The sequence below is a fragment of the Diceros bicornis genome, chromosome 5, assembly GCF_020826845.1.
Source record: "Diceros bicornis minor isolate mBicDic1 chromosome 5, mDicBic1.mat.cur, whole genome shotgun sequence".
Lineage (NCBI taxonomy): Eukaryota > Metazoa > Chordata > Mammalia > Perissodactyla > Rhinocerotidae > Diceros > Diceros bicornis.
The window spans coordinates 26,722,608-26,735,319 of record NC_080744.1 but is presented as its reverse complement, the minus strand read 5'-3'; the positions used below and the strand labels follow the sequence as shown (position 1 = coordinate 26,735,319).

General features: G+C 34.9%; 1 gene segment (V, D, J or C); it reads left to right on the top strand.

The window, feature by feature from the left end:
• The first annotated feature begins 2,495 nt into the window (after window positions 1–2,495).
• Window positions 2,496–3,107, top strand: LOC131405487 (T cell receptor delta variable 1-like). The segment is given in 2 exon segments: window positions 2,496–2,544; window positions 2,764–3,107. Coding segments are annotated over 2 exon segments (393 nt in total).
• Window positions 3,108–12,712: the final 9,605 nt, after the last annotated feature.

The window sequence follows — 12,712 nt, the reverse complement described above, 5'->3', positions numbered from 1 at the left end:
ACTTCTGTGCAGGAAACACGCAGAGCTCTCAGGCCCCTGCAGCCTGCAGTGGGCACTCCAGTCACATGCTTTACCCTTGACCATGGTTTGGGTTAAACAGCTTGTCACAATGTGCTTGTTTCCCACTGAAAAAGAATGTGGAGATCTAATCATTGTGATTATAAAAATTTCAGTTTTCAAATAACTCAGGATGAACTACTATAATTTGTACTGACTCCAACATACTCTACAGGAGAGGTAGTGATGTTTTAAGCAGATATGTAAATTGTAAAGTTAACCTCAATGGGGTATTTGAGGTTGTCTCATTGAAATCCTACACCTCCCATAACATACCAAGGAGATCTAAAACTCTTTTGGGTTTCAAGTTGGTGGCCTTCAGAAAAAAAAGATAATTAATATAACATCAACACATGCTCATTACGGACGCTTTTAAAAATATAGAAAATATAATGGCGAAATTAAAATCATTCAAAATTTCATTACACAAGGATAATCATTTACTATATGTATTTTCATTCTAGGTGTGTCTTAATTATGTGCCTCAATGCGTTAATTCATAACATATGCATTAATTCACATCAATTTAACATATAAAATATATTTGTCATGTAACATTTATATCCATTCTCCAATGTAAAGTCCATCTTCACAGTATGAGTGCTCAGTTATAAAATGTACAATTCAAGTAGCAATGAGAGGAATTCCTGTAAAGCTTTTTCACTTCTCAACTTCAACATTCAACAAATATTTACTGACTGTCTATTCTGTGCCAGACACTGTTCTCAGTGCCAAAGATTGAGCAGGATGAAAAGAAAGGGATGGCAACATTTAACTCTGTTCTGCCTCTCTCCTCTGATGGATGTCTACTCACCAGAAATACTTTGAAATATTTTTGATGATAGTGTACACGCACAGTATGAACTGTTTCAGTTTTTCCCAATGTTCCTTCAGGAAAGGAAAATAACTATTTTAAACAAACAGTTTGCATTAGAGAAAAAAAGCTCAACAACTCCTTTCTAAGGGAAAAAAATAATTAATATTTATAAAGGAGGGGTAAGAGTAGTGAAAATTTTTTAATAGAAATTATTCTTGGATTTTTGAATAGATAATAAATACACATGGTATAAAATAGAATTATACAAAAGGATATATAGGGAAAAGTAGCATTTCCTCTCACTTTTATCCCTACTATCACCAGAAGCCCAGTAAAACCACTGTTAAAATTAAAATTTTCCTTGAGTCATTGGTCTTTTTATTGTTGAGTTACAAGAGTTTTATATGTATTCTGGATACTTGACCCTTAACAAACATATAATTTGTAAATAGTTTCTCCCATTCTGTGGGTTATCTTTTTCACTTTCTTGATAGTATCTTTTGATTCAGAAGAGTTTTTAATTTTGACAAAGACAAATTTATATATTTTTTCTTTAGTTATTTGGGTTTGATGTCATATTTTAAAAACCATGCCTAATCCAAGGTCACAAAGATTTACATTTGTGTTTTCTGCTAAGTGTTTTAAAATTTTAGTTGGTACACTGAGGTCATTGATCCAATTCAAGTTAATTCTTGAATATGGTGGGAAGTAGAGATACAACTTCATTCTTTTGCATGATAACAAGATATTTGGAGTCCCTAATCAAAAGAAAGCTGAATAGCTATACTAATATCAGATGAAGTAAACAATAACCAGAAATTATTACTAGAGATACAGAGAAAAACTATAAAATGATTAAGTGCACAATCTACCAGGAAAATAAAACAATTCTATTTTTATAGGCACCTAATAGCATAGCTTCAAAATATATCAGATCATAAATGTTATATCAAACATAAAACACAAACTCTTCTGCTTCAAAAGATACTGTCAAGAAAGTGAAAAAGACAACCCACAGAATTAAAGTGGAATTTGTTGAGTAAAATCAATAAACAAATGTACAACCATAGTGGCAGGCATTAACACATATTTCTCAGTGGAAATGTAGAGAAAATATGATCAACAAAATCAACATTCTTTACCTAATTTGTATATATAAAGCATTTTACCCCCTCAAACAACAGGATACATATTCTTTTCAAATACAAATGGAATGTTCATCACAGTTGACTCTGTTCTGGATCTTGAAGCAGGGCTTAATCAATTCCAAAGGATTTAAATCATTTGGAATATAGTCACTGATCATGGCTGTATTAAGTGAGAATTCAAAAACAAAAAGATAATTAAACTTCATTCCTGTACCTTGGTAGATCTAATAGCCATTTTTCAAATGTATTGCCACAGAAAAAACATCAAGACAAAACAGAGGTTTGGGGTAGGTTAGACGTTCCAGTCTCTGAATAGGGCAGTGTAACATCCTACTTATGAACTTGACTTTCTGTTTGGCAGTAGAAACTTCTAATAGCCCCAGAAACTCAGCACTCAGGTACTCAGAAGAAGGGCTGGTCTCTGGGCTTGAGTGAGAACAAGAGAAATTTCCACCAGGAGAAGAAGGTCTATCATGCTCTGCCCTGGCCTGCTGTGGGCATTCCTGGCCTCCTTTGGCTTCAGTATGTGTGGCCCTAAACATGGGGCCTCGGCTTCCTCTCAGAGCTCAAGGAAGGGATGATGCAAGTTGTAACTGGCAGGGGTATTAAGAGGAGAGAGAGGTGGGGAAATGAAACACTACATGATTCTTTCATTTTTGTTTGTATCGTAAATGGATTTAGTCCTCATGGCCCATCTGAGACATTTCAGAGGACCAACTCTTTCTTCTTCTTTTTCCACAGGATCCAGCATTGCTCAGAACATAATTCAAGTTCAGACTACAATAACAAGGCGGGAAGGAGAAACTGTGACCATGAACTGCAAGTATGAAATCAGTTGGGGCAGATATGATGATTTCTACTGGTACAAACAGCCTCCCAGTGGAGAGATGGTTTTCCTTATTTATCATGATTATTCTAAGCCAAATGCAAAGCAGGATTGCTTCTCTGTGAATTTTCAAAGTGCAAAAAAGTTCATCAGCCTCATCATCTCTCCCTTACAACTGGCAGACTCAGCAACGTACTTCTGTGCTCTCCTGGATCCCACAGTAATAGAAATGACAGTGGAAGATAATCAAAAACCTTAGAGCTCCATGAAGGCAGCCACCTGCTCAGTGGCTTTGGAAAAACCCATGAACCACAGACAGGAAGAAAGCAGGCACTCTGGAAGCACAGTCAAGACCTCCTAAGGTAAACTTTCCTTCTATAAAAAATGTTCCCATATTTGAGTTCAATGTATAAAACAGCCTTATTCCCTGAGATTCCCAGGTATTATGTTTGTATCTTGGGTTAAAATAAAACACAAAGTGTTTTTCAACTTTTTCCTAAATAGCTAGATTGAATGAACCCATTTTCCAGGAAATCAGAAATAGTTTTTAATTATCATCTTGAATTGTTGGATTTTCAAATCTGAAATAGCACTAAAAACCATTCATTTTCTCTTCCAATATCATGTTGATTTTAACAGATCTTCCAAATATAATAATTCTTTTGTTATTTTATATATTCTATATATAAATAAATTTTGTAAATACATAAATTTATTTTAATGTATTTTAATACATAAATATATGACTAACTAGAATTAAATAGGTAAGATTATATATATTATATATATAATATTATATATATATAATATTATTATATACATTATATATTCTAAATATAAATAAATTTTGTAAATACATAAATTTATTTTAATGTATTTTAATACATAAATATATGACTAACTAGAATTAAATAGGTAAGAAGGCAACTAATCTTTTGAAAGAGCTGTATGGCCAAAAGCAGATTTGACTAAAACAAACGATAATTGTTAGAAATTCAAAGTATTCCTCAGCTCTTAAGAAACCCAAGCAGAGAAGGGGCTCAGAATTCTATTCCTAAAGGAAGGCATAGCCTTTAACATGTGACCAAAGAAGATAATGGAAGAAGAATATTCCAGAGCCTCATGGAAGGCTTAGCCCTTTACATGTGATTAAAGAAGGTAAAGAAGAAGAATATTCCAGAGGGCTGAGCCAGAGAATGTGAAAACCAATGAGCAAGAGATCTCCTTGCATAAAGCACAGTCAGACTCTCATCACAATGGGGTAAGGAACGTCATAATGATCGCCCCCTGGGATTGCAGACTAGCTTCAGACCAACACTGTACGTCCCTCTTCATTCTCTTTTGTGAGAGGACCTTGTACAACGTAATCCCGTAACTGCTTCAGCACTGCACATTGAGTGTGTGGAGGAGACAGTTTACTTGTTTTAGATTATTTGTTTTGTTTGTTTGTTTTCTTCTTGTTTGTTCCTTCGTAGATCTTTAGTCAAGAGAAGCTATATCAAGATCTGAGGAAGACATTAGGATATCAATCAGAGACTCCGTCTTTGATCAGAAGGAGTCACTGAATGGGGATCCTAACTTGTCTCCCTTGGAGAAGGAGTACCTGTCTCCTGCATGGGGAGAAGAGAGGAAAGGAATTCTTGGTTACAAGCCCAGAGGCTGACTATGTACTGTTGATCTATATCCAGTTCCTCTCTCCTTCCGGCAACCCAGGAGAATTGTGTGCTTCCTGAAGATTAAAGTGGCCATACGAAGACTGTTTTGGCTGAAGTGTGAGTAGAAATGGCATGCGTCACTTCATGATAGAGGAATTTAATTGCCTAACTTAACTTCCAACCTCTGCCTTCTCAGAGTGTGGTGATTGTTGAATTGTGTACTGATATGGAGGTTCAAATGTCAGTCATCACATGTGGTATAGCTGACCTGGAGAAGATCACCTTGATTCAAAATGAACTATGTATGTGCAAGAAACAAACAACTATTTCTTTAAGCCACTGAGATTTTGGAGTTCGTTATTTATTATTATGACAGCATAACCTATCATAATATGACTGGTGCACCAAAATTACTTACATACAAAAAAAGAGGAAATATTTTACAAGGGCGGAATAATCTTGATACTAAAACCTGAATAAAGAAACTTCTAAAAAATTATGGGATAACTTCACTCAATGAACATAAATTCAAAACTTCTAAACAAAATATTAGCAAAAATAATTAGCAGTTTATATAAAAGGATAATACATCACAACCAAGTTGGGTTTTATGTAACATTTATTTAACATTTTAAATCAAAGTAATAATCCACATTAATAAAAACATCACTTCATCATCTCAATGGTTATGCAAAGGTATTTGATATATAATAAACATTCACTCATAATAAAGAAGTAAATTCCTAGCAAGTTGGAAATAAAAGAAAAACTTCCTCCTACTGGTAAAGAGTGTATCTTACAAACGTAAAGCAAACACCAAACTTCATGGTGAAACGTTAAATAGCTTTTTTCAAAGAAGCCAAATAGCACTGCTTCTATTAAGCAGTGTACTGGAGATCCTGGCCAGTATTAAAAAAAAGAAAAATAAATAAAAGTTTTAATACTTATAAATCAATGAATATAAATAACATTAGTCACAGATATGATTGTGACATAGGAATTCAAAATAATCTACAAATATATTACATTACTAAATCATTTTAGCAATAAGATATTTAAAATTACATTTTGTGTGCAAGCAACTAGAAATTAGAAATGAAATTAAAAAAAAAAACTCTTAAAATCACTTAGGACAACAAAATACTTAGGAAAATTTTTTAAGGTATTTACAAGACCTCAGCACAGAAAAATATAAAACATAAATTTTAAAAAAGAAGATGTATGTGTCAGAATATGCCATGTTCATGAATTAGAAGATGCATAATGCAAAAATATCTATTCTCTCACCTTTTTGTAATAAGTTCAATGAAATCTCCATCAGTCTCAACAGTGTGTGTGTGCGCGCGCATACAAGCAAATTTTAAAATATACATAAAACAAAGGTCAAGAATATTCTAGGCACTCTGAAAGGAAAAGAAGAAGAAGGACTTCCTCTACCTGATATTAAGCCTATGAAATTAAAACTGTGGTATGAGTGAAAGATTAGACACAGATCATCAGCTAAAAGTGTTCCATTTGCCTCTCATCCACTCGACATCTTTCTTCTCCCTCATCTCCTCCTCCCTCCTGCCTCTAGACCTAATGTGAATGGACCACATCAATGCAATTCTTTTTCCTCTGGATTCTAGCAGATTTCTGCCAATGAGGAGTCCCCCGTAGAAATCTGACAGAGGTAACAGAGTGAGGTGAGGGTACTTATCCCTTGTTCTCTTCCTGAGCAATCTCTTTGAGTAGGTTGCATCACTTGTTTAAAGATTGTAGCTCATTTTAAGTTGACTCTCTACATAACCATCTCCTTTCAGGTTTTGATATGCCTTACTTCCCATATACACTTTGGACCTAGTGGACCTCAGAGCTCCATTGGCCTACAACTAAGGAGGTTGGAATGTAGAAAATTCCTGGGTATCTTATAGAAGAAGAAGTCTGAAAATTCAGGGTTATGAAGTGGAATTTATGAGTGCAATCTGATGATATGCTTGCTAACCATACTCTTTGGGAATCCCAGAGGAAACTCTCTTCACCAGGGTACCAAGAAATGTATTGCTGTGTAGGTTACCAGAAGTCTTAAAACGTTAATTGGAGGCAGTTTCTGTGGGGTGAGATGATGGATACAGAACTGAGAACAGAAGGAAGATATTGCCATATGAGTTGCTTTCCTGATTTCAATTGTCATAATGGGATCCTAGGGTGATAAATGGCAGTGTTTAACAGACAAAGTATGTGATATTACCACAATAAATCACAGGGAAAGAGCATTAATCACAGTGTTTTAACCTTCAGAGATCTATGGACAGAGATAATTAATCATGGAGTACCTAGAAATGAAAGGGGAAACTTACTAAGGTCTTGCTTTATATATTCTTGATTTGTTTGGGGACGGGGAACATAACTTGAGTTGCTATAGTAGGGATCCATAGCCTCATTATTCAGTTCCCAGAACTAAGCCAATTGATAGGCCTAGAAACCCTCAACTGAAATGAAGGTCGAAACCATTTGAGAAAGGATGCAGGACAATATCAAGCGTTGGCAAGGCCATGGAGGAGCCGTAACTCTTATAGGTTTATTATATTGTTTCTAGGAATGTAGAATTGCACCACCACTTTGGAAAATGTTTTAGCACATTTTATAAGGTTAAACATACACATACCACATGATCTAACAATTGTACTTTTAGGTTTTTGCCCAAAAGATGTAAAAAAATATGTTCATAGAAATATTTGTACTCATATATTCATAGCAACTTTTTTTCATAATAACCCAGAACTGGAAATAACCCAAATGTCGATCAACAAGTGAATTGGATGCTACTCAGCAATAAATAGAAATGAAATCTTATAGACACAGTGACATGGATGCATTCTCAAAACATTATATGGAAAAAAATAAAAGCCAGACGAAAAGAATTTATACTATGTTTCCATTTCTTTGAAACTCAATAATATTGATTTAAAAGCAAAGGAAACAACACAAACAGCCAGATATTGCTACACACCAACCAGAAAATCTAGACTTAAGAAGAAAGACAATACCAAATAATAGAGAGAACGATGCACTGACTCACTCGTAGTCAACAACCAAGGTTGCAAATTGTTAATAATACTAAGGAAAACTGTTTAGCACTACCTTCTCAATTTGAAGCTATTCATAATTAATGACTCAGTAAGGGAAGACATATAGATCAATGGAATAGAATCGAGTACCCCAAAATAAACCCATATATTCACAGTTAATTGATTTTTGACAAGGGGAAAGAATAGTGTTTTCAAAAATTGCAGATCCACATATAAAAGAATGAAGTTATACTCTTTCTTTATACCATACAAAAAATTTAACTTAAAATGTATAAAAGACTAAATAAGACATAAAACTCTTAGAAGAAACATAGCAGTAAATCTTTGGGACCCTGAGTCAGGCAAAGCTTTCTTAGATATGAAACCAAAATACCATGTGACAAAAGACAAAATGGATAAATTGGACTTCATCAAACTTACAACTTTTGTGCTTCAAAGAACACAATCAAGAAAGTGAAAAGACAGCCCACAAAATGGAGAAAATATTTGCAGATAATATGTCTAATAAGGGATACATCTAGAACATATCAAGAACTCTCATAACTCAACAAGGAAAAGTCAAAACTCAATTTTAAATGAGCCAAATATTTGAATTGATGTTTCTCCAAAGAAGAGAGGCAGATGGTCAGTAAGTACAGGAAAAGATGCTGAACACTGCTAGCTATCAAGAAAATACTAATCAAAATACAGGAAAATACTACTTCACAGCCACTAAGATGGCTAAATAAAAAGGACAGAAAGTAACAAATGTTGTTGAGAACATAAAGAAATGGAGGGCCGGCCCCGTGGCTTAGCGGTTAAGTGCGCGCACTCCGCTACTGGCGGCCCGGTTCGGATCCCGGGCGCACACCGAAGCACTGCTTCTCCGGTCATGCTGAGGCCGCGTCCCACATACAGCAACTAGAAGGATGTGCAACTATGACCTACAACTATCTACTGGGGATTTGGGGAGAAAAAGGGGAAAAAAAAAGGAGGAGGATTGGCAATAGATGTTAGCTCAGAGCTGGTCTTCCTCAGCAAAAAGAGGAGGATTAGCACGGATGTTAGCTCAGGGCTGATCTTCCTCACAAAAAAAAAAAAAAAGAAACGGAAACTTGTGACACTTTTATGTATGCATAAAATGGTGCAGCCACTTTATAAAATCGTCTGGAACTTCCTCACACCATTAAATGCAGAGTTATCATGTGATCCAGCAAGTTTACTCCTAGGTACATATCCAAGAGAAATGAAAACATATGTCCACACAAAAACGTATCCATGAATATTTATAAGCAAAAAGCGGAAACAAACATAATTCCATCAACTGATAAACTGGAAAATAAAATATGGTACATCCATTCAATGGAATATTATTGGGCAATAAAAAATAATGAAGTACTGATACATGCAACAACATGGATGAGCCTTGAACACATAATGGTAAATGAAAAAAGCCAGCGCCAAGAGGCCATATATTGTATCATTCCTTTCATATGAAATGTCCAGAATGAGAAATCTATAGATACTGCTATGGTCTGAATGTTTGTGTCTCTTAAAAATTCATAAATTGAATCTTAATCCCCAAAGGTGATGGTATTAAGAGGTGGGACCTTTGGGATTAATGATCGTATAAAAGAAGCTCCCAAGAGATTCCTGCCCCTTCCACCATGTGAGGACACAGCAGGAAGGCACCGTCTATGAACCAGAATGTGGGCCTTCACTAGACGTCAAATCTGCTGGTGCTGATCTTGGACTTCCCAGTCTCTAGAACTGTGAGAAGCAAATTTCTGTTGTTTATAAGCTACCCAGTATGTGATAATTTGTTATAGCAGACCGAATGAACTAAGACAGAAACAAAGTAGATTCGTGGTTGCCCAGAAGGAGTTTCACAGGGGGACATGACGAGTGACTGCTAATGGGTATGGGTTCCTTTTTGAGATTATGTAATGTTCTAGAATTGATTGTGGCGATGGTTTCACAATTCTGTGAATATACCAAAAATCATTGAACACTTTTACTATTGTAACTTTAAATGGGTGAATTGCATGGTAGCTTCACCTCAATGAAGCTGTTATATAAAAACAAACAAACAAAAACAAAAAGTACCACAGTATTTATTTTCTTTAGACTCAGTCTGGATTCTCCATACCATCTGAACATGGCAGTAATGAACTGCCATTATGATACTGCCATTAGATAAAAAGTTGTAATGTTGGTCTGACTTTTGTGTTATATAACTAGATAACATAATGACTCTTACCTTTTGTATTTCTTTTAGCAATCTTAATATTTCTTTCATTTATATATTTACACCAGCCTTGAATTACTGTTGTTACTTTATAATCTGACACATTAATAGATGCATGTTGAATACACACTAAATCAATTATGACTACATGACCACCATGCCATAGATTGTCATATTACTCATTACCAGGCTTTCCCTACTCTAGATTCATGATTTTTGTTTTTGAGGATGAGGAGTGAGAATTGGTTTATCTGAATTTTTCCCACAGGTCTAATGTTGCATTTACCTTCACTGCTGGAAACTTTTGTTCAAAATGTTTTCCAGAAAATTAGAAGCTTTTATTCAGAATAATTTTGAAAGTTATTTCATATAACTTCTCCCAGGAAATATTAATTAATACATTCATCCAACACATTATTATTAAGTGCCTAGTCTCTGCAAAATTCCATGCTAAACAATGAACAACATGGGCTTTGGGAACTGCCTTTAAACACGGGACGTGCAAGACACTAAGGAAAATAAAATGAATTTTATTGAAGGAGATTTTAGAACTATTTCTGTGAGAAAAACGTCACAAGAATCGTTCTAAAATCCTCAAGTGACTGCACATAATTCAATCTTTAATCTTAGAATATTGTGGAGGGAAGCTTTTCACTGAGCCTTCCCGCTACAGGGAGGTAGCATATTTGAGACATTTATCTTGAGACCTGAAACAGAAACCTTGAAAGATTACTGACTGACTTGGTTCCTGGTTCTAAGTAAAGGAATTCATAAGTACAGTCACAAGAGGGGGCTGTTAGAGCTGCAAGCAGATGCTCCTTCTGGGGTGAGGGAGAGGTTATCATTGTTGTGCAATGAATTTACTTTCATCCCTTTCCTAAGCATGTTCCTCATAATCTCACCTTGAGTGTATGCACAGCTTCAAGGACATGGGTAAGCCTCTTCCCAAATACAGAACAAAGAGCTGACCCCTCATGGGAAGAAAAGAGAGAGATGATTAATAGTTTCATTTTAAATGGCCAATATTTGTTCCTATAGAGGAGTAATAAGCTTAGTTATTGTAGCAGAAAAGGAGGAATAATTTTAATTCTATTTTATCCCATTTTATTAATAATAAACACTTTCGGGAATAACCAGAGAAATTCCTTTATGTGTATTTCCACCTCTCTTGGAAAATGGCTTCATTTCATTTTGCTTTCCAAATCTTCTCTTCCCCTCTCTTCCTCCTCTTCTTTTCTCCTTATTCTCTTCAATGCATGCTACCCCTAGGCATGGGCATGGAGATGAGAAAATGTGTCTTAAAATGGGCTCAAATGGAAGAGGAATAAGCACCATCCAAGTTATTGGGTCCTGAATCAAGACCAGAGGCATCCAACAGTGCCCATCTAAAGATGCTTAAAACATCATTCCAAGTCTTTAATACACTTTGAATTAATTTTTGAGTATGGTTAAGGTAATGGACTACTTTCATTCTTTTGCATGTCGCTGTCCAGTTTTCCCAACACCATTTATTGAATAGACTATCCATTCTCCATTATATGTTCTTGGATCCCTTGTCAAAAATTAGCTGTCCATAGATGTGTGGGTTTATTTCTGGGCTCTCAATTCTGTTCCATTGATCTGTGTGTCTGTTTTCGTGCTCGTACCATGCTGTTTTGAATACTACAGCTTTGTAGTATATTTTGAAATCAGGGAGTGTGATATTTCCAGTGTTGTTCTATTTTCTCAGGATACTTTTGGCCTTTCAGGGTCTTTTGATGTTCCATATAAATTTTAGGATTCTTTATCCTACTTCTGTGAAAAATGTCATTGAGACTTTGATAGGGATTGCACTGAATCTGTAGATTGCTTTAGGAAGCATGGACATTTTAACTATGTTAAATCTTCCAATCTGTGAGCACAGAATATCTTTCCATTTCTCTGTTTTCTTCAATTAATTTCTTTCAACAATGTTTTATAGTTTTGAGTGTACAGGTGTTTCACCTCTTTGGTTAAATTTATTCCTAAGTATTTTATTCTTTTTTTTTTGCAATTGTAAATGGACGTGTATTCTTAATTTCTCTTTCTGCTATTTTGTTGTTAGTGTATAGAAACACAACTGATTTTTGTATGTTGATTTTGTATCCTGCAATTTTAGTGTATCCATTTATTATCTCTAATAGTTTTTTATGAATTCTTTAGGGCTTTCTATATATATAACCATGTCATCCACAAAGCGTGACAGGTTTACTTCTTTTTTTCCAATTTGGATAGATTTTATTTCTTTTTCTTCCCTGATTGCTCTGGCTAGGACATCTAATTCTATGTTAAATAAGAGTGGTGAAAGTGAGCATCCTTGCCTGGTTCCTGTTCTTAAATGGATAGCTTGCAACTTTTCACCATTGAATACGATATTAGATGTAGGTTTGTCATATATGGCCTTCATTATGTTGAAGCATTTTCCTTCTATACCAATTTTATTGAGATTTTTTAATCATAAATGGATGTTGGATCTTGTTTAATGCTTTCTCTGCATCTATTAAGATTATCATATGATTTTTATTCTTCATTTTGTTAATATGGTGTATAATTCTGATTGATTTGCAGATGTTGAACCATCCCTCCATTCCTAAGAAATCTCGCTTTATCATGGTGTATGATTTTTTTTTTAAATTTTTTGTTTATTGCAGTAACATTGGTTTATGACATTGTAAAACTTTCAGGTGTACATCATTGTACTTCTATTTCTGCATAGATTACATCGTGTTCACCACCAAAATACTAATTACAACCCATCACCACACACATGTACCGAATTATCCCTTTCACCCTCCTCCCTCCCCCCTTCCCCTCTGGTAACTACCATATGATCCAGCTATTCCACTATTGGGTATTTATCCAAAGAACTTGAAAACACCAGTTTGTAAAGGTA